This window comes from Stenella coeruleoalba (assembly GCF_951394435.1).
Source record: "Stenella coeruleoalba genome assembly, chromosome: 14".
In the NCBI taxonomy this organism is placed as follows: Eukaryota; Metazoa; Chordata; class Mammalia; order Artiodactyla; family Delphinidae; genus Stenella; species Stenella coeruleoalba.
In genome coordinates this window covers 41,991,452-42,014,748 of record NC_137160.1, presented here as the reverse complement: position 1 = coordinate 42,014,748, position 23,297 = coordinate 41,991,452, and the positions used below count along the sequence as shown (strand labels likewise).

At 33.6% G+C, this 23,297-nt stretch overlaps 1 protein-coding gene across 3 annotated transcripts in view; it reads right to left on the bottom strand.

Moving 5' to 3' along the window:
* The window catches only part of CCDC178 (coiled-coil domain containing 178), a 239,951-nt gene that overhangs the window by 163,956 nt on the left and 52,698 nt on the right, over window positions 1-23,297 (bottom strand). For 2 of the 3 annotated variants that reach the window (XM_079943528.1, XM_079943529.1), the window contains 2 exons: window positions 18,066-18,208; window positions 6,717-6,867 (listed from right to left, as the gene is read on the bottom strand). In XM_079943528.1, coding sequence (XP_079799654.1) covers window positions 6,717-6,867; window positions 18,066-18,208 — 294 coding nt within the window. The remainder of the gene's footprint in view (window positions 1-6,716; window positions 6,868-18,065; window positions 18,209-23,297) is intronic. The other variant, XM_079943530.1, reaches the window with a different exon arrangement.

The window sequence follows — 23,297 nt, the reverse complement described above, 5'->3', positions numbered from 1 at the left end:
TAAAATTATATTGTAAAATATAAAATGATTTTGCAATGTTTTTATATAAAGAGAAACATGTCATCATTACTGTATGCATATAATATCCTTTTAAAATATACTACAAGCCTATCTATATAAAACAAATATTAACAGTGACTATACTTAAATAGTGAGATCATAGATCAGTAATTTCTTCTACTCACATGAGTGTATTCTAAACTTTGAGGGATAAAATTAAGTATTTGTGCCATCCAAAAAGTGTCTAAAATAATTTTAGATAACAGTTTGTGTAATGAATCCCACCAATTTTATAAGGATCATAAGGAAGAAAATAGGATCCATTAGTAGCAACTGCAGTGTAGTATAGTGGTGAAAGCCTGACTGGAAATCATTTGAAGTGGGATTGCAAGGAGAGAAATAGAAATAATGAACACAGAAAATCCTTTCAAGGGGTTTTGCTGCAAAGTATAACAAGAAATACAATTTATCTTAGGGAAAGATTTAAAACCAAAATCATGAAGCATTCAAAACAGGAAAGTGGAAAGTAAAAGGAAAGAGAATAAACCTAAAGAAACAAAAAGAAAATTATAACTATAGAAACATACATTAACATTTCAGAAGTTGGAAAATTGTAGAATTACTAAGTCCAAGAGCCATATCTATTTTTTAATTCAATTTTTAAAAATTTGAAAAATCTCATTTAAAAAGTGAAAAATACATATACGATTAGAAATAAGAGATAAGCAAAAGTATAAAAGAGAATTCTATATCATATTATATTACATTTGAAATTTTTAATCCATTTGGATTATTTCTAGGACCATTAAAAATGATAAATGAATATCAAGGATAAATATATAGCCTGATAAGACTAATCATCATAAAATAAAACAACTGTCTATGAAAAATAAAACAATAATTCAAACAATCTAAAAAATTTAAAAGCAACAGTCATATTTTCACCAAGATGTTTTATGAAAATTTTAAGAAAAAGTTATTTAAATCTATCTTAATTCTCCAGGTAACAGAAAGGGAGAAAAGCTTCACAATTTATTTACAAAACCAGCATAATCCTGATAAGAAAATCTATCAAATATAGCACAAATTAAGAACACTGAAATACAGACTAACTTATGAATATGGATGCAAAATCTTATATAAAATAATTGCAAATCAAACTCAGCAGTAAATTAAAAGAATAAACCATAACCAAGCAGAGTTCACCCTAAGAATTTAAAAATGATTTAATTTTAATATAATACATCATTTCAATAGGTCAAATGAGAAACCATTTAAAATCATCTTTACAGATGCTTACATTCTGTGAAAGTAATCATCTATTCCTGATAGTTTTTATAACCTGAGTATACTTTTAAAATCTTTAAAATGATAATGAGCATAGGTTTGAAATCAATATTTACATAACATTAACAACTTCTTTAAAATAAAAATTGAAATAAAGAAAGCCAATTTCATAGATGTTATTTAATATTTTATACGTCACACAAAATATAGACATAATAAGAGATTAAAACCTTATGGTGAAAAAAACTAGCAATGTGTAATTTTATATATGTTACCACATTTTATCCATATAACACATAAATATTATATAATAAAACAATAACAAAAATTGCATTGCAGTTTGGCTGTATCACTTCATAACTTTGTGCACGAGATAAATCACTCTGCTTCTTTAGACTGGTTTCCTATTCGGTACATTAATAGTATTAATGATAATTATTAGCTTATTTATTTTTAATAAATAAACTGCTTAATTTGAAAGATTTTGAAATAAGAATATCAATCAAAAGGTATAGTTTAATAGATGTTTTGTGGTGTTTGGATTTATACTTACAGTGTCTAGAGCAATAAGTTAGCAATAAATATTAAATGTCTACTAAAAAAGACAACATCCAAAAATATGAAAATATCATATATGTAAGAGGAATTCGCTTATTTACAAACTTTATCTGTAAACTAAATTATGAAAAATATTTTGTATGCCTGTCATTGTTTAATAAAATATGAAAATCACAAAGGATTTCTATATCTTTTTTTTTTTTTTTTTTTGCGGTACACGGGCCTCTCACTGTTGTGGCCTCCTCTCCTGTTGCGGAGCACAGGTTCCGGATGCACAGGCTCAGCGGCCATGGCTCACAGGCCCAACCGCTCCGCAGCATGTGGGATCTTGCCAGACCGGGGCACGAACCCGTGTCCCCTGCATCGGCAGGCGGACTCTCAACCACTGCGCCACCAGGGAAGCCCAGGATTTCTATATCTTTAAACATCATATTTGTATTATTTTATCAAATGACTGGATAAAATGAAACGTAGATGGCTGTTTCTTTAATATCACAAGAAACAAAGAGTTGCAGATGATGAAATTATATTCTAAAAACAAATTCCTGAACTATGCGAGAAATAGACTTCAAAGAAAACATGGGGAAAAATTATAGAAAAGCAGCTTTACTTCTACATTTAAAACAAATTTGATCTTGACAATATTTTTAAAGTACTTAACCAATTTCAAGATGTTTTCTAGGTTACAAAATCCATTGTTTGCATAAATGAGACAGGAAAAATGTATTTTCATAGATACAATGACAACACTAGTTGGAGAAAAGTGTACATTAATGAGGTAAAGACTCTAAATTGAAAGCACGATATGCCTTGAAATTTTAAAGGATCAGTTAGGTTGTGTGTGCACTTAGGCAGCACTAATCTTTTATTTTTCTCTTGAACTAGAAGTGCCGATTGCATACCAAAAAATAATGCACGGAAATAATGCACATCATTGCTTTTAATTGAGTGCTTAATATGCCCACTTTGCAAATCTAGCTTAAAGGTTTTTATAATGAGGAAGATACAGAAAAAAAGTGTATCTAAACTTCATCATGTTCTCATCTTCTCTATAAAGTATGATAGCCCACAAATGATTTCCATAATTGAAGAATATTACTAACTTCATAAATACATTCACAGTATCTCATCAAAAATAACATTTTGTTATGGAGGGCCAGACTTGCTATTTTAGAAATGATCAAAAAAATTAAAAAGTGATTTTAGGTTTAGTGAATGAATTTTCCCTCTTTGAAAATATTTTATTACCAGTGATATTTTTATAAATGATAAATTTCAACATGATTAGAAAATTGAGGTTGTAACTATTTAACATTATATTATATTTTATTTCAATGTCTACAGTCTACATTCCACCTCATCAAGTGCTTTCCAGACTCACAAGGTGAAGTTATTTTCCCCCATTGCCCTTCCTTCCTTCCTTCTTTCCTTCCTCCCTCCCTGCCAACCTCCCTCCCTCCCTCCCTTCCTTTATTCATTAGTTAATTCACTCATTTGACAAGCCTAATATGGCTTTTTTTGAATGTCTATTATGACATTTTATCGAGTGCCTAATATGGGACAGGCACTGTGCAAGTTACACAGAGAAAACAAAAATCACAATGCATTTCCTGTCTTTAAAAAGCTTATAATCTAAAAAGAAGTATACAAGTGATCATTGATTTCAACAGACTGTTGGTGCCAGTAACAGTACAAGTATGGAGGTAAACACAGAGTACGAGAGTTCAAAGCAGACAGAACAAAGTGAAGAAATGGTTTCTCCAAGAATTTTCCTTCAATTTTCCAAGTTGAAGTTTAAAATGAGAGGATTCAGCCAGACAACAGTAGGATGGAGAAGATGAGCTGAGTTAAACACTGACATCATAATCAGAGGGAACAGTATTTATGAAAAGCTGGAAGAAGGAAACCCATGGCACATTCTGGTGTCTTGCAGTTTGTCCAGTAGCTAGAGAATAGTTAGAGGGAAAGAGGCAGCAAGAGAGAAGTTGGAGGTTGAAAACAAGGGCAGATTCCAAAGAGACTTGTATTACTACCTATTTAAGATCAGTTTCTTCCCACTTACTCATCCCAACTCATCCCCTCTGACACTTCAGCCCAGTGTGTTTTAGTTTAGTGATTTTCAGCCTTGCCTATTTCTGGATTCTTCTACATTGCCTATGCAGTGGTGTAAGCCACTCCCATCTTAACTCAAGTGCATACCCCCTACATTGCATAAATAAAAACAAAATACAAAAATTTTCTGAGAAAGAAAATTTTGAGAAATTCCAATCCAGCTCGCTAAAGAAGCTTGTAAAAGATACACTTTAGTAACAAGAAAAAAAACAATGCCAATTAGAAATGTCTGATAAAAAGAAAGAGCCGTGTGTTAAACTGGGAATGAATATTATCAAACATTTAGTGTGTAAATTAATAAGAAATTATCTTAATACAGGAATTACTAAATAAGAGGCATAACATGATGGAAAATAGAATATATGTCAGGAAAGTACATATGGTCCTTAAACTGTTCAAAAAGAATTTAATGATGTCGACTTCACATCTGTAAGTCAAATATGCATTCCAAAGATTCTAAAAATTTATAGCCCCAAAACATATAAATAAAACACATCTTAAGAAAATAATCAATTAGAAACATTCTAAACTTAGTTTCATCTAAAATATGGCTTCAAATTATGTAAAGCAAAAATATGGATAGAAAAAAATGAAAATAAAGAAATACACTATCATACTGAGATATATTTTAATACAGCTTTCATAGCAATTGATGCATTAGTCAGAAAATAAATCAGAAATATAAAAGAGTTAAATAACCCAATTATCATAGTTCACAAAATGAACCTATGTAGAACTGCACTCCATTATCAGAGAAAGCATTTTTCCAAAATCAAAAATTTACACAATTTACCTATATAGTATGAAATAAATTAAGCCTTAACAAAATATGAATAATATCTACCATATATACTACCTTTATGAACAAATTAGAATTACATTAAAAATCAATTCAAAATAAATAACTTTAACATTTAGTGCAGTTAGAAGGGTTAATCTGTCTGACTGATCACAGGCTGACTTTTCAGAGAGAGTCTGCCTTTGACGAAGTTCCAAGAAATTGATTAAGGTCCAATTTAGTAAAACTACCCAAATAAATGGAGAGATAGATCATGTTTATGTTTAAGGACCCCATCATAAAGATTTCATTTCTCCATCATATAATACATAAATGAATGAGATTCCAATCATAATTCCAATAAAATTTATGAAGGAAATGAACAAGAAAATGCTGAAATTTAATGGAAGCACAAAGGTCAAGAATAGCATAAAACTCTTAAAGAACTGTAAGACTGGGGGATTCATCATTATAGATAATCAAAGCTCATAATAGAAGTTTATTAATGTTGACATTAGGTATGGAGATAAACATGTTAAGTAGACCAAACAAATTAAAAAGAGAATGGAAAAAGAGATCCACACAAAACAAATAAGGAAGCCCCATATGTGAGAGATGATTCTAAATATTAATATATAAGTAAATACAGTAAGTTATAACAATTTGTTTTCTATATAAGGAAAAATGTAATTGGCACCTCACTTCACACCATACCAATATATGAATTTCAAATTGATTATGCTTCATATCTGGCAAGTAAAATATGCATTCCTAAAATTCTGCAGATAGTTTATTTCTTCTAAACTTGTAAGTAATAGAATGAGAAAAAATTCATTTTTTTGAATATTTTAAACATATTTAATCTAAAAGCATTATGTAAACATGAAAAGCAAAATTTCAAGCCATTTAGAATAAAATACCAAAGAATATTTTTTGACTCAAAGGCATAAAAAATTTATTTTAAAAGTTCAGAAAAACATAGCTCAAAGGAAAATATTAAATCTTACTACAGTAAAACTGAAGTTTCTCTTATGAGAAGTTACCATAAAGAAACGAAAGAAGATTGGGTGAAAATATTTTTAATATGTAACTTTAAAATATTTAGAATCTGTAACATAAAACAAATTCTTATAAATCAATTAAAAAAAAAAACATCGATCAATGTATAGGGTAAAAACCATGAGCAGGTTTTTCACAGAAAAGGAAATACAAATGACCCTCCCCCAAAAAAGCCATTAAATATATGCTCAGTCTCACTCTTAATTATAGATTAATTTAAAAAGCCATAATGAAAACATAATTCAAGAGCCTTATAATAGAAACTCGCAAAAAACCCATTCTTAACTCTAGGTAGGAATGCAAATTGGTACAGGAATATGTATATTATTGCCTTTTACTGAACTATTATTTCTTTTCATCATTTTATTATTTCGTTTTACTAGTGCTTCCTTTTACTAAAGTGAATGAGATGCAACAGGAGAGGAAGGCAGAAAAGATGAGTCATAAGGGAAGATCAGTGAGACACCAAGTGTGAGAGGACTCAGCTCACCATTCCTGAAGGGAACCACCAGCCAGGGGATGCAGGTAGCTTCTAAAAGCTGAGAATGATCCCAGGCTGACAGCCACCAAGGAAACAAGGACCTCAGTTCTAAAACCACAGGAAGTGAATTTTGCCAAAACTGAATGAGCCTGAAAGCAGATTCATCCTGGAGTCTTTAGAAAGAAATGCAGGGCTGATGACACCTTGCTTTCAATCAGGAACGATCTGGAGCAGAGGAACTAGCTGAGCTATGACCCGGAGAAACTTCATGATAACTGGGTACTGTTTTAAGCTGCTAAATTTCTGGTAATAGGCAATAGAAAACCAATATAGAAAGAAACTGGCTAACTGTCATTTAATTATTAACAGAGAGTAAGTTCAGATAGCCATGGCACAAAGCTAATGTCAGTATTTTTAAAAATTTTAATTATGAAAACTCACCGTTTTTGATAAAGCAGCTAATTCCTTTCTTGATGACCTTGTTTCCTTCAATAATTTAATCATTGCCTCTTCATTCTCAATATTAATATTAACTTCTTGTATTGATGTACAGTGGAGATTAAACAGACTGTTAAGTTTATCTATCTCTTTCCTAAGAGAAAAAACAGTTGATTTTATCCGCACTGAAGGGGAAATTATATTTTAACTTATAGCTGAATTAGCTTCTGACTTAACCATGTAGATTAATGCAATTTATCTATTCCTAAAATTTTTCCCATCCCAAAGAAACTCCTGAAAAGTACTACTTAGATATAAACAGTAAGTAGTGAAAAAAACTTCAATTTGTTTCTGATGGAAAGGAACTGAGAGAAAAGTGATTTGTAAATTATTTAAAATAAACCACCTTTTGATTTGATTCCAGGTGAGAGACCTAAGCACCTTTGATTCAGAGGTTGGGTAGTACAGGGATGGAAAGGAAAGAAAAAAAGAAAGAGGAAAAAAGTAAGAGAAGAGAAGAAGCTGTAAAAGTGGAAAGATCACACATTACTAAAGCTCTGGTGTACTATCTTATCTCCCTCACAGTTAGAGCTAAAAAGCGGTAAACTACAGCTTAGGAAAACAAGGGGCCTATTTAAGAGAAGTAGTTGCCAAGGGGATCTTTTTCCTATGTGACATGTCACAGAAAAGACCAGTGCTAATCTGTAAAGCTACATAATCCCTTATCTTATCTGGTAGGTAGAAAACAAGTTCCAAATATAAAAGTCACTTTAAAGCATGGTCTTAGAGTTTAATATATGAAAAAAGTACAGTGAGAAAATGACAAAAGTATAACTTGCATAAAATATTAGCAAGTAATACAGATAAGCCCAATTTTTTAAGACACCATAAACAAAATAATAGAGTGGGAGATTTATCTGAAACCCATATAAGAGATCAAAGATTAAATCATTTGTGTGTAATAAAATCCTACAATGCAATATGGAATGGAAAACTTACCCAAGAGACAAACGAGCAGAGAAGATAAACAAGAATTCACAAGAAAATAAATGCCAATGGCCAATAAATATATGATGTGTTTACTGAATTTGCCCAGGCTATGCTATCATGCATAAGCCTGATTTTAGGAGTAGGGTCAAATGAACTGAAAGATATAACTGAAACTGAAAGATATAATCTCACAATATAAATGAAAATTAAAGCAACAAACAAATAGGCAAGAAGCTTGTCCTTTACCCTTCCATATCTGGAGAGTACAGGCTTCCTATCAGAATTCTAGAAGCCAGATCAATAATGAGAGATTGGGGGCCTGAGCATTTAAAATGTACATGTTTGGTTAAATTTCCTCCTTATGAAGTTAATTTTTCTTCTCTCAGTGGTATCCATTTCCCCAGTCCAGATAATAAACTAGATTTTGACTAAGAAGTGAGCAATTGCCCAGTGTCATGGAATGCAGGAGCTAAGTATTATTTTAGTTATCTCCTCATCCCTATTTCCTGAAGCATCAACTGCTGCCACCAATTCCTCAGCCTTCTAAGAATTTTTCAGTGTAAAACTTTGATTACTAGGTTTGCCCACACTGGTACTTTAGATTTCATCATTCTTGTATCTGCTAAATCAGAATAAATTTAGAAGAATAAAATGGGAAGAATCATTTTACCTGTTAAGAATTACTATAAAGTAGAGCAATCAAGACACCAAAGAATATATGCTGTGTGTTTCCATTTATATGGAATTCAAGAACAGCCCAAACTAACCATGGTGATAGAAGTGAGAATGGAGATGACTTTTTAGGAGAATGGTATGGACTGAGAAGGAGAACAAGAAAAAACTTCTAGTATGCTGGAAACTTTTTATATCTTAACCTGGGGCATGGTGACATGAGTGTATATACATATACATAAAAAATCATAAATGTATACATTTGATAGCACACATAATCATGTTTCTATATGTCTGTTAATTCTTAAAAAATAGTGAAGGAAAATTAAACATATCTTTAAAATTTTATTTAATAAAGCATTTATGACTCCACTGATGCTTATAAAAGAACTTCTAGAAAATGTACGTAAATGAGAAGAAAATTAACGAGTAAGTTATATGGTGTAACAAATAATAATGAGTAACGGAAGTAATAATAATATGCCTTTGGGTCCATCTAAATATTAATTATAAAAATCACCAGCTAATTCAAAATTGAGAAGGAAAAATTTTAGAAAATGGTACAAGATGGATAATGTTGTATTTGTAATTAATATGGACAAACATGTGTTTGTGCCAAATAGATTAATGAAAAAAATTCTCTTCTGTCATCAAGAAAAAGAGAGAGGGTCCCCTTCCCCCCACCAAAAAAAAGAAATGAACGACGAGAAGTTACAACTGATACCACAGAAATACAAAAGATCATAAGAGACTACTATGAACAACTATATTCCAATAAAATGGACAATCTAGAATAAATGGACAAATTCTTAGAAATGTACAATCACACAAGACTGAACCAGGAAGAAATACAAAATATGAACAGACCAATTACCAGTAATGAAATTGAATCAGTAATTTTAAAACTCTCAGTGAACAAAAGTCCAGGACCAGGTGGCTTCACAGGTGAATTCTATCAAATATTTAGAGAAGAGTTAACACCTATCCTCAAACTATTCCAAAAAACTGCAGAGGAAGGAACATTTCTGAACTCATTCCACAAGGCCAGAAACACCCTGTTACCAAAACCAGACTGAAATATCTCAAAAAAAGAAAATTACAGGTCAGTATAACTGATGGACACAGATCCAAAAATCCTCAACAAAATATTAGCAAATGGAACCCAAAGAAACATTTAAAGTATCATACAGTGTGATCAAGTGGAATTTATCCCAGGGATACAAGGATTTTTCAATATCCACAAATTAGTTAATGTGAATAAAAAGCATAGGATCATCTCAATAGATGTTGAAAAAGCTTTTGACAAAATTCAACATCCATTTTTGATAAAAACTCTTAAAGTGGGAATAGAGGGAATATACCTCAACATAATAAAGGCCATATATGACAAACCCATAGATAACATCATACTGATTGGTGAAAAGCTGAAAACACTTCCTCTAAGATAGGAACAAAGCAAAGTTGCCCACTCTGGTCACTTTTATTCATCATAGTCTTGGAAGTCCTAACCATAGCATCAGACAAGAAAAAGAAATTTTTAAAAATCCAAATTGGAGGGCTTCCCTGGTGGCGCAGTGACTGAGAGTCCGCCTGCTGATACAGGGGACATGGGTTCATGCCCTGGTCCGGGAAGATCCCACATGCCGTGGAGCGGCTGGGCCTGTGAGCCATGGCTGCTGAGCCTGCACGTCCAGAGCCTGTGCTCCGCAACAGGAGAGGCCACAACAGTGAGAGGGCCGCGAACCGCAAAAAAAAAAAAAAAAAATCCAAATTGGAAAGGAAGAAGTAATATTGTCGCTGTTTGTAGGTAACATGATAGTAGTCATAGAAAATACTAAAGACACCACCAGAAAGCTACTAGAGCTCATCAATGAATTCAGTAAAGTTGCAGGATACAAAATTAATATCCAGAAATCTGTTGCATTTCTCTACACTAACAAACTATCAGAAAGTAAAATTAAGGAAACAGTCCCATTTGCTATTTCATCAAAAAGAATAAAATACCTAGGAATAAACCTACCTAAGGAGGTAAAAGACAGGTACTCAGAAAACTATAAGATGCTGATGAAAGAAATTGAAGACTACACAAATAGATGGAAAGATATACTGTGTTCTTGGATGTAAAAATTAATATTGTAAAAATGACCATACTACCAAAAGCAATCTACAGATTCAATGAAATCCCTATCAAAAGACCAATGGCTTTTTTCACAGAACAAGAACAAATAATTTTATAATTTTTAGGGAAATACAAAAGACTGCAAATAATTAAAACAACCTTGAGAAAGAAGAGGAGGAATCCTGGAGGATTCACGCTCCTTCATTTCAGACTATATGGCAAAGCTACAGTATCAAAACGGTATGGTACTGGCACAAGAACTGGCACATAGATCAATGAAATAGAACAAAGAGCCCAGACATAAACTCACACACTTAATTAATATATGACAAAGGAGGCAAGATGTATAATGGAGAAAAGACAGTCTCTTCAACAAGTGGTGCTGGGAAAACTAGAGAGTTACATGTAAAAGAATATTAGAACATTTTCTCACACCATATACAAAAATAAACTCAAAACAGTTTAAAGACATAAATGTAAGACCAGAAACCATAAAACTCCTAGGAGAAAACATAGGTAGAACACTCTGTGACATAAATCATAGCAATATATTTTTGGATCTGTCTCCTAAAGCAAGGGAAATAAAATCAAAAAAAAAAAAGGAACTTAAATTTTGCACAGCAAACGAAACCATCAACAAAACAAAAACACAACATACTGAATGGGAGAAAATATTTGTTAATGACATGACTGATAAGGGGTTAGTATGCAAAATATATAAACAGCTCATACAACTCAACATCAAAAAACAAGTAACACAATCATAAAATGGGCAGAAGACCTGAACAGACATTTTTCCAAAGAAGACGTACAAAAGGCCAACAGGCACATTAAAAAATGCTCAACAACATTAATCATAAGATAAATGTAAATTAAAACCACAATGAGCTATCACGTTACACCTGTCAGAATGGCTATCATCAAAAAGAACAAAAAAAAAACAAATTTTGGAAAGGATGTGGAGAAAAGGGATCCCTCCTACACTGTTGGAGGGAATGTAAACTGGTGCAGCCGCTGTGGAATACAGTATGGCAGTTTCGCAGAAAACTAAAAATAGAATTACCATATGACCCAGCAATTCTACTCCTGGGTATATATCTGAAAAATACAAGAACTCTCATTGGAAAATATACATGCACCCCAATATACATAGCAGGATTATTTACAATTACCAAGATATGGAAGCAACCTAAGTTCCACCAGTAGAATAAATGGATAAAGAAGATATGGCTTGCATATATATATATATGTATATATATATATACATATATATACATATATATATATACATACATATATACATATATATATATATATATATATATATGTAAAATGGAATATTACTCAGCCATAAAAAAGAATACAATTTTGAGCAGAAGCAAGAATAATGACAATCTTTCTGCCTGTGGAACAAAAACCACATTTACATAAAGATAGACAAGATGAAAAGGCAGAGGGCTATATACCAGATGAAGGAACAAGATAAAACCCCAGAAAAACAACTAAATGAAGTGGAGATAGGCAGCCTTCCAGAAAAAGAATTCGGAATGATGATAGTGATGGTGATCCAGGACCTCAGAAAAAGAATGGAGGCAAAGATCGAGAAGATCCTAGAAGTGTTTAACAAAGATCTAGAAGAATTAAAGAACAAACAGAGATGAACAATAACTAAAATGAAAAATACACTAGAAGGAATCAATAGCAGAATAACTGAGGCAGAAGAACGGATAAGTAACCTGGATAACAGAATGGTGGAATTCACTGCTGCAGAGGAGAATAAAGAAAAAAGAATGAAAATAGCCTAAGACACCTCTGGGACAACATTAAACGCAAGAACATTTGCATTATAGGGATGCCAGAAGGAGAAGAGAGAAAGAACCAGAGAAAACATTTGAAGAGAGGATACTAGAAAAATTCCCTAACATGGGAAAGGAAATAGCGACCAAAGTCCAGGAAGCGCAGAGAGTTCCATACAGGATAAACCCAAGGAGAAACAGGCTGAGACACATAGTAACCAAATTGGCAAAAATTAAAGACAAAGAAAAATTATTGAAAGCAGCAAGGGAAAAACGACAAATAACATACAAGCAAACTCCCATAAGGTTAACAGCTGATTTCTCAGCCGAAACTCTACAAGCCAGAAGGGAGTGGCATGATATACTTAAAGTGATGAAAGGGAAGAACCTACAACCAAGAGTACTCTACCCAGCAAGGGTGTCATTCAGATTTGATGGAGAAATCAAAAGCTTTACAGGTAAGCAAAAGCTAAGAGAATTCAGCACCACCAAACTGGCTCTACAACAAATGCTAAAGGAACTTCTCTAAGTGGGAAAAACAAGAGAAGAAAAGGACCTACAAAAACAAACCCAAAACAATTAAGAAAATGGTCACAGGAACATACATATTGATAATTACCTTAAACGTGAATGGATTAAATGCTCCAACCAAAAGACACAGGCTTGCTGAATGGATACAAAAACAAGACCCACATATACGCTGTCGACAAGAGACCCATTTCAGACCTAGGGACACATACAGACTCAAAGTGAGGGGATAGAAAAAGATATTCCATGCAAATGGAAATCAAAAGAAAGCTGGAGTAGCAATACTCATATCCGATAAAACAGACTTTAAATTAAACAACGTTACAAGGGATGAGGGAGGACACTACATAATGATCAAGGGATCAATACAAGAAGAAGATGTAACAATTATAAATATATATGCACCCAACATAGGAGCACCTCAATACATAAGGCAACCGTAACAGCTATAAAAGAGGAAATCAACAGTAACACAATAATAGTGGGGGATTTTAACACCTCACTTACATCAATGGACAGATCAAACAGAAAATTAATAAGGAAACACAAGTGTTAAGTGACATAATAGATCAGATAGATTTAATTGATATTTATAGGACATTCCATCCAAAAACAGCAGATTACACTTTCTTCTCAAGTGTGCATGGAACATTCTCCAGGATAGATCATATCTTGGGTCACAAATCAAGCCTCAGTAAATTTAAGAAAACTGAAATCATATCAAGCATCTTTTCTGACCGCAACGCTATGAGATTAGAAATCAATTACAGAGAAAAAAACGTAAAAAACACAAACACATGGAGGCTAAACAATACATTACTAAAAAACCAAGAGATCACTGAAGAAATCAAAGAGGAAATCAAAGAATACCTAGAGACAAAGGACAATGAAAACACGACGATCCAAAAACTATGGGATGTGGCAAAAGCAATTCTAAGAGGGAAGTTTATAGCTATACAAGCCTACCTCAAGAAACAAGAAAAATTTGAAATAAAAAAATCTAACCTTACAACTAAAGGAACTAGAGAAAGAAGAACATACAAAACACAAAATTAGCAGAAGGAAAGAAATCATAAAGATCAGAGCAGAAATAAATGAGATCAAAACAAAGAAAACAATAGCAAAGATCAATAAAACTAAAAGCTGGTTCTTTGAGAAGATAAACAAAATTGATAAACCATTAGCCAAACTCATCAAGAAAAAGAGGGAGAGGACTCAAATCAATAAAATTAGAAATGGAAAAGGAGAAGTTAAAACAGACACCACAGAAACACAACGCATCCTAAGAGACTACTACAAGCAACTCTATGCCAATAAAATGGACAACCTGGAAGAAATGGACAAATTCTTAGAAAGGTCTAACCTTCCAAGACCGAACCAGGAAGAAATAGAAAATATGAACACACCAAGCACAAGTAATGAAATTGAAACTGTGACTAAAAATCTTCCAACAAACAAAAGTCCAGGACCAGATGGCTTCACAGATGAATTCTATCAAACATTTAAAGAGCTAACACCAATCCTTCTCAAACTCTTCCAAAAAATTGCAGAGGAAGGAACAGTCCCAAACTCATTCTATGAGGCCACCATCACCCTGATACCAAAACTAGACAAACATACTACCAAAAAAAAAAATTACAGACCAATATCACTGATGAATATAGATGCAAAAATCCTCAACAAAATACTAGCAAACAGAATCCAACAACACATTAAAAGGATCATACACCATGATCAAGTGGGATTTATCTCAGGGATGCAAGGATTCTTCAAAAAATGGAAATTGATCAATGTGATACACCATATTAACAAATTGAAGAAGAAAAACCATATGATCATCTCAATAGATGCAGAAAATGCTTTTGACAAAATTCAACACCAATTTATGATAAAAACTATGCACAAAGTGGGCACAGAGGGAAACTACATCAACATAATAAAGACCATATATGACAAACCCACAGCAAACATCATTCTCAATGGTGAAAAACTGAAAGCATTTCCTCTAACATCAGGAACAAGACAAGGAAGTCCACTCTCACCACTATTGTTCAACATAGTTCTGGAAGTCCTAGCCACAACAATCAGAGAAGAAAAGGAAATAAAAGGAATGCACACCAGAAAAGATGAAGTAAAACCATCACTGTTTGCAGATGACACGATACTATATAGAGAGAATACTAAAGATGCCACCAGAAAACTACTAGAGCTAATCAAATTTGGTAAAGTTGCAGGATACAAAATTAATGTACAGAAAGCTCTTGCATTCCTATACACTAATGATGAAAAATCTGAAAGAGAAATTAAGGAAACACTCCCATTTACCATTACAACAAAAAGAATAAAATACCTAGGAATAAGCCTACCTAGGGAGACAAAAGACCTGTATGCAGAAAACTACAAGACACTGATGAAAGAAATTAAAGACGATACCAAAAGATGGAGAGATATACCATGTTCTTGGCTTGGAAGAATCAACATTGTGAAAATGACTATACTACCCAGAGCAATCTACAGATTCAATGCAATCCCTATCAAGTTACCAATGGCATTTTTACGGAACTAGAACAAAAAATCCTAAAATTTGTATGGAGACACAAAAGACCCCAAATAGCCAAAGAAGTCTTGAGGTAAAAAAAATGGAGCCGGAGGAATCAGACTCCCTGACTTCAGACTATACTACAAAGCTACAGTAATCAAGACAACATGGTACTGGCACAAAAACAGAAATATAGATCAATGGAACAAGATAGAAAGCCCAGAAATAAACCCACACACCTAAGGTCAACTAATCTATGATAAAGGAGGCAAGGATATACAATGGAGAAAAGACAGTCTCTTCAATAAGTAGTGCTGGGAAAACTGGACAGTGATATGTAAAAGAATGAAATTAGAACACTCCCTAACACCATACACAAAAATAAACACAAAATGTATTAGAGACCTAAATGTAAGACTGGACACTATAAAACTCTTAGAGGAAAACATAGGAAGAACACTCTTTGACATAAATCACAGCAAGATCTTTCTTGATCCTCTTCCTAGAGTAATGGAAATAAAAACAAAAATAAACAAATGGGATATAATGAAACTTAAAAGCTTTTGCACAGCAAAGGAAACCATAAACAAGATGAAAAGACAACCCTCAGAATGGGAGAAAATATTTGTAAATGAATCAGCGGACAAAGGATTAATCTCCAATATATATAAACAGCTCATGCTGCTGAGTATTATAAAAACAAACAACCCAATCCAAAAATGGGCAGACCTAAATAGACATTTCTCCAAAGAAGATATACAGACTGCCAACAAACACATGAAAGAATGCTCAACATCACTAATTATTAGAGAAATGCAAATCAAAACTACAATGAGGCATCACCTCACACCAGTTAGAATGGGTATCATCAGAAAATCTATGAACAACAAGTGCTGGAGAGGATGTGGAGAAAAGGGCACCCTCTTGCACTGTTGGTGGGAATGTAAATTGATACAGCCACTATGGAGAACACTATGGAAGTTCCTTAAAAAACTAGAAACAGAATTACCATATGACCCAGCAATCCCACTACTGGGCATATACCCAAAGAACACCATAATTCAAAAAGACACATGCACCCAAATGTTCATTGCAGCTCTATTTACATAGCCAGGTCGCGGAAGCAACCTAAATGCCCACTGACAGATGAATGGATGAAGAAGATGTGGTACATATATACAATGGAATATTACTCAGCCATAAAAAGGAATGAAATTGGGTCATCTGTAGAGACGTGGATGGATCTAGAGACTGTCATACAGAGTGAAGTAAGTCAGAAAGAGAAAAACGAATATCGTATATTAATGCCTATATGTGCAACCTAGAAAAATGGTACAGATGAACTGGTCTGCAGGGCAGAAATAGAGACACAGATGTAGAGAACGTATGGACACCAAGGGAAGAAAGTGGTGGGGGGTGGGGGTGTGATGAATTGGGAGATTGGGATTAACATGTATACACTGATGTGTATAAAATGAATGACTAATAAGAACCTGCTGTATAAAAAAATAAATGAAACTCAAAAATAAAAAAGAAAAGAATAAAATCTTATCATTTGCAACAATGTGGATGGACTTTGAGGGTATTATGTTAAGTGAAATAAGCCAGACAGAGAAAGAAAAATACTGTATGATATAACTTATATGTGGAATCTAAAAACTAAAACAAACTGATGAATACAGCAAAAATGAAACAGACCTACAGATATAGAGAACAAACTAGTGGTTACTAGTGGGGAGAGGGAAGTGCGGAGGGCACGAAAGCGTTTAGGGGATTAAAAGTAAAAACTATTATGTATAAAATAAATAAGCTACAAGGATATACTGTACAACACAGGGAATGTAACCAATATTTTGTAACTACAAATGCAGTATAACCTTTAAAATTGTGAACCACTATGTTGTATAACTATAACATATAATATTGTACTTATACTATATCTCAATTAAAAAAATGTTTAAGCACATGTTGAAATAGACATCAGATGTGAGGAAATATAAATATCTTAATAAGTGCATGTTATCCAGATCATAGGATGAGGTACAAACTTTTGCTCTTCATTTTGCTTATATTTACTTGACTCTAGCTCCATAGTGAGTATGACTTTTTCTGTACTAAACCACTGATCAGTTTGAATAAATAAAAATTTTATATCATACAGAAACATGAAGAATTTAAAACCAACAAGAGGAAGCAGAAGAATATCATAAAATATAAATACATCAGAAATGTAATAAAAAGTCAATAATATGCAAAATATAATTAATCTATATATATTTAAAATATTACATTTTACTAGAAATCAAAAAAATGAGTTTAATTAATTAGATGCTATGCTTATAATTAATACAAGGCTATATAATTTGTTTTTTATAGTATCCCATGCTGGAATCTTTTTTCAAAGAGTTACTTTTTCACATAGTTAGCAGGGATATATACTGTTATAGCATAGCCACAGGCAATTTGGCAACATGTATCAAGAGCTTTAAAATGACACCGAAAAATACTGCTTTAGGAATTTATACACAACTAGTTTACATATGTAAAAGACATGTTAATTTATACATAAACTTGGTAACAAGATAGATGTGGCAATTTAGATTCTTCCCTTTCTCTTTATCTGAATTTCTTATACAGGAATATATATTACATTTTAATTAATATTTTACTTCTAAATGCTATAAGTAACATTTGTGAAAAATACTTACTTGTAGGCTTCTATGGTTATTTCATCATCACGAATATCATTTTCCATGTCTATTTTACTTTGTTTAGCTTTGAATTTGACTTTTTCAAGATTTTCTACAGCTTCTTCATGTTCTCCATGAACCTGTTTGTATAGTTCCATTACCTAGAAATAAAAATATGTGTGCTAATATATGCACTTAATGGCTAATTAAAATAATCAGACAAGAGAAAGATCAGAGAAGGGAGTTAAAGTAGTTGTTTTTTTTTGTTTTGTTTTGTTCTGTTCTTTTGCGGTACGCGGGCTTCGCACCGCTGTGGCCTCTCCCGTGGTGGAGAACAGGCTCCAGATGCGCAGGCTCAGCGGCCATGTCCCACGGGCCCAGCTGCTCCGCGGCATGTGGTACCCTCCCGAATCGGGGCACGAACCCGTGTCCCCTGCGTCGGCAGGCGGACTCCCAACCACTGCGCCACCAGGGAAGCCCCTAAAGTAGTTTTGATTTAGATTATAAACGTTCTTTATATCAATTTTCTTTCCATATTTAGTCTATTGTTTAGCACAGTAGTTTCAGGTTTCTTTTACCCTGAGAGGCATCAATACTAGAGATGTAGAAAAGTTACTGAAGAAAATGACTTTAATATCCCAGTTAACATGACCAAAATAAAATCATTATTTTTTTACCTACAAAAACTATGACTTTTTATTGTTCAAATATTGTAGAAAAATCAGAAAACACAGATGAAAAAAGAAAATTTTATAAATTACCTATAATCTTCTCACTCATGAATAACCATTACTATCTTAATGCAAGGGCCCAAAATATTCCATTTTTATTGTTTTCATTAATTATTAGATATCATAAACATACTCCCTTCTCTCTCCCGGCCTCTCTTCTCTATCAGACTAAAGGGAAAGGGTGGTTGTAGTGGTCATGGTTGGAAGGAACTCCAGTTCAGGATGTCCTGTTGGAAAGTTGGAGGGAGAGGAGTAGAACAAGGTACTAAGGAGGGAGCAGTCCTTTACCCAGGGGCCGAGTGGTGGATCTATATGAGGCAGTAGCCTCCCGAAAACAGCAGTAATTTTCATTAATTTTTATTTCATTGTATTAATTTTATTGTGATAAGAACATTTAACATGATTATCTATCTTTTAACAAAATTTTAAGTGTACAACACAGTAAACTGTAGGCACTATGCTGTACAGCAGATCTCTAGAACTTATTCATCTCACATAACTAAATCTTTATATCCATTGAAAAACAACTCTCCATTTCCCCTCCCCAAGCCCCTACCAACCACCATTCTACTCTGTGCTTCTATGAGCGTGACTATTATAGATACCTCATGTAAGTGGAATCATGCAGTATTTATCTGTGACCTGCTTATTTACTTAGCACAATAATGTTCTCCAGGTTCCTCCATGTTGTCACATATGGAAGGCTTCCTTCTTTTTAAAGGCTGAATTATATTCCATTGTATACATATACCACATACATTTTAGAATTAGCTTGTCAAGGTCCACAAAGAGACCTGTTGAGATTTTGTGACTGTATTTAATTTACAGATCAATTTGGAGCGAATGCTACAAAATTTAGCCTTCTAATACATTAACATATTTATCTATGTAGCACTTTTAAATTTCTCTCAGTAATAGTCATAGTTTTCTGAATAGGGGCTTTGCATATCATTTGTTACATTTATTCCTAGATATGTTTTATTTTATGCTCTAACAAATGTTATTTTAAAATAAATTTTATTTTCAGATTTGTTGCTGGTATATAGTAATGTATGGATTTTAAAATTTTACCTTTGTATGCAACTGTAATTCATCTGTGGACTTGTCTAGATTTTATGTGTACATAATTACATAGTCTGTGCAGCAAAGGAAACCATCAACAAAACAAAAAGACAACCTACCGAATAGAAGATATTTGCAAATCATATAACCAATAAGGGGTTAATATCCAAAATATATAAAGAACTCATACAACTCAACAACAACAAAAAACCAAACAACTCAATTTTAAAATGGGCAAAGGGGATAAACAACAAGGTCCTACTGTATAGCACAGGGAACTATATTCAATATCCTGTGATAAGCCATAATGGAAAAGAATATAAAAAAGAATGTATATGTATGTATAACTTAATCACTTTGCCATACACCAGAAATTAACACAACACTGTAAATCAACTATACTTCAATTTTTAAAAATGGGCAAAGGGGCTGAACAGACCTTTTTTTTGGGGGGGGGGGGGCGTCCTGCCATCCTGTTTCTTTTTTTAAAATTTTTATTGGGGTATAATTAATTTACAATGTTGTGTTAGTTTCAGGTGTACAGCAATAGACTTTTTTCCAAAGAAGACATACAGATGGCCAACAGGCACATACTTGAAAAGGTATTCAACATCACTAATTATTATGGAAATGAAAATAAAAACCACAATGAGATTTTACCACATGCCAATTAGAATGGTTATTATCAAAAAAGGAAGAAATAACAAGTGTTGAGAGGATGTGGAGAAACAGGAACCCTTGTGAACTGTTAGTGGGAATGCAGCCACTATGAAAAACAGTATGCAGATTCCTCAGAAAAATTAAGAACAGAATTAACATATGATCCAGCTATTCTGCTTCTGGGTATTAATCCAAAGAATATGAATACACTAATTTGAAAATATATATGCACCCCAATGTTCACTGCATCACTATTTACAATAGCCAAGATATGGAACAACCTAAGGGCCCATCAAGGGATGAATGGATGAAGAGATAAAGAGATGTGGTATATATACACACACACACACACACACATGTATATATATATATAAAACGGATACTACTCAACCATAAAAAAAGAAAGAAATCTTGCCATTTGTGACAACATGGACGGTCCTTGAGGGTATTATGCTAAGTGAAATAAGTCAGATGAAGAAAGACAAATATCGTGTGATTTAACTCATATGTGGAACGTAAAAAACAAATAAAAAACTCCAAAATAAGTGAACAAACCAAACCAAACCAAAGAAACATGTAGATACAGAAAACAGAGTAGTGGTTACCAGAAGGGAAGGGGAGGGAGAAGTGGGTAAAGGGGGTCAACTGTATGGTGATGGATGGTTATCGTGTATACAGAAGAAGATATATCATGTTATAAACTTATATAAATATATAACATTTAAGAGAAGGCACAAGTAAATATCAGGAATGAAAAAGGAAAGCACTACATATTCTATAGACTATAGAAAAGATAAAAGGATACTAAGAAAGTCTTCCAACAAAATTTGAAATTGTGATGAAATGGACATATTCTTAGAAAACTACAACTAACCAAAATGGACACAGGAAGAAACAGAATAACTGAACAATCTTATTGAGGAAATTGAATTTGTAATTAAAAACCTTTCCAAAACAAACAAGAAACAAAACTGGAAAACTTTAGCTAGATGGCTTCAATAGTAAATGCTAATTAATAATGTTAGTCTTTCGCACTCTTCTAGATAATAGGAAAAGAAGAAATACTCCCAAGTTACCTTTAAAAATCTAGCAAACCCTTAAAACCCAAACCTGACAAGGACATTATTAAATAATTATATGACCTTCTTACTCATGAATTTAGATTTAAAACCCTAAACAAATAATTAGCAAATCAAGTCTAGCACCATGTAACATCTTACTTAATAGAAAAAAATTTATTAATTCTTCCCCTTTGAAACTGGGAATGTGACAATGATGCCAAATATTACTCCCTCTAGCATTGTAGTGGAGATCTCAGCCAGCAAAGGTCCTAGCCTTACTAGAGGCAATATAATACAGCAAAATGTATACAGATTTGGAAGGGGAGGACATAAAACTGTCCCTACGTGCCCATTAATTTCTAGAATAGCACAGATATTAGTAACCTCTACAAGATTTTCCTTTAGGCACAGGAATGTAGGGGTAGAGACTTTGGCAGGGAGCCAGGATTATACCAAGATGATGGGATAAGCAAACAAAGGCTCAGGAAACATAATAGAATTTCTACTATCAAAGGAAGAAAAGCAATAAATAATGTCCTGTGTCCAATTTGTCCCGTAGGTATTGCTGGGGTGGTGGTGTCAGTGTTGGGGGCATTGGTGATGTCATATGAGGCAAATTCATCTCCAAGGAAAGTCCTTGGACGGGCTCAGTGTGGGACTGGTACAACCTTCCCACATGGATACTCTCCTAGGTTGATGTTAATAATATTTTTGTGGCTCTCATAACAGTGTTATGAGACTGAGCTGCTTGTAGAATTTGAAGGTCACGTTGAGCCTTTGAGCTTAGTTTGCAAGTAGCAATGTATTAAGGCTCAAGCACATTGGCTAGAGGTCTTGCATTATTTAAGCTGTTGGGTTGCTTCAGCAGGCCTTTAGCCAGGACCTCAGTCAAGACAGCAGAATAAAAAACAAAACAAAACAAAGCTATATTACAAACAAAACACTATCTTACACGTCTCCAACCCTCCAGCGATCATGAATTTGCTTTCCATCTTTATGGATTTACCTATTCTGGATATTTCAGCTAAATGAAATCATATAATATGTGATCTTTTGTACCTGGCTTCTTTTAGCATAATGCTTCAAGGTTTACCCATGTTGTGACATACATCAGTACTTCATTTCTTTTTATGGCTGAATAATATTCCATCGTGTGGATGTATTACATTTTGTTTAGTCATTCATCAGTTGAAGGGCACTGGACAGTTTCACCTTTGTCTGTTCTGAACAGTGCTGCTATGAACATTTACGTACAAGGGTTTTGTGTTTTGCTTTTTATGTATTTAGTTATTTATTTTTGTGGTACGCGGGCCCCTCACTGCTGTGGCCTTGCCCGCCGCGGAGCACAGGCTCCGGACGCGCAGGCTCAGCGGCCATGGCTCACAGGCCCAGCCGCTCCGCGGCACGTGGGATCCTCCCGGACCAGGGCACGAACCCACATCCCCTGCATCGGCAGGCGGACTCTCAACCACTGCGCCACCAGGGCAGCCCTTTTTGTTTGTTTTTTAACATCAGTTTTCAATTATTTGGGGGTATATACCTTGGAGTGGATTTGCTAAAGCATATGGTAATTCTGTTTTACTTTCTGAGGAAACACCAAACTGTTTTCCACAGTGGCTCTACCATTTTACATTCCCACCAGCAGAGTACAACGGTTCAAGTTTCTCCACATCCTCACCCAAACTGGTTATCTTACACTTTGTTTTTAACTTTATCCTAATGGGTATGAGTGGTAT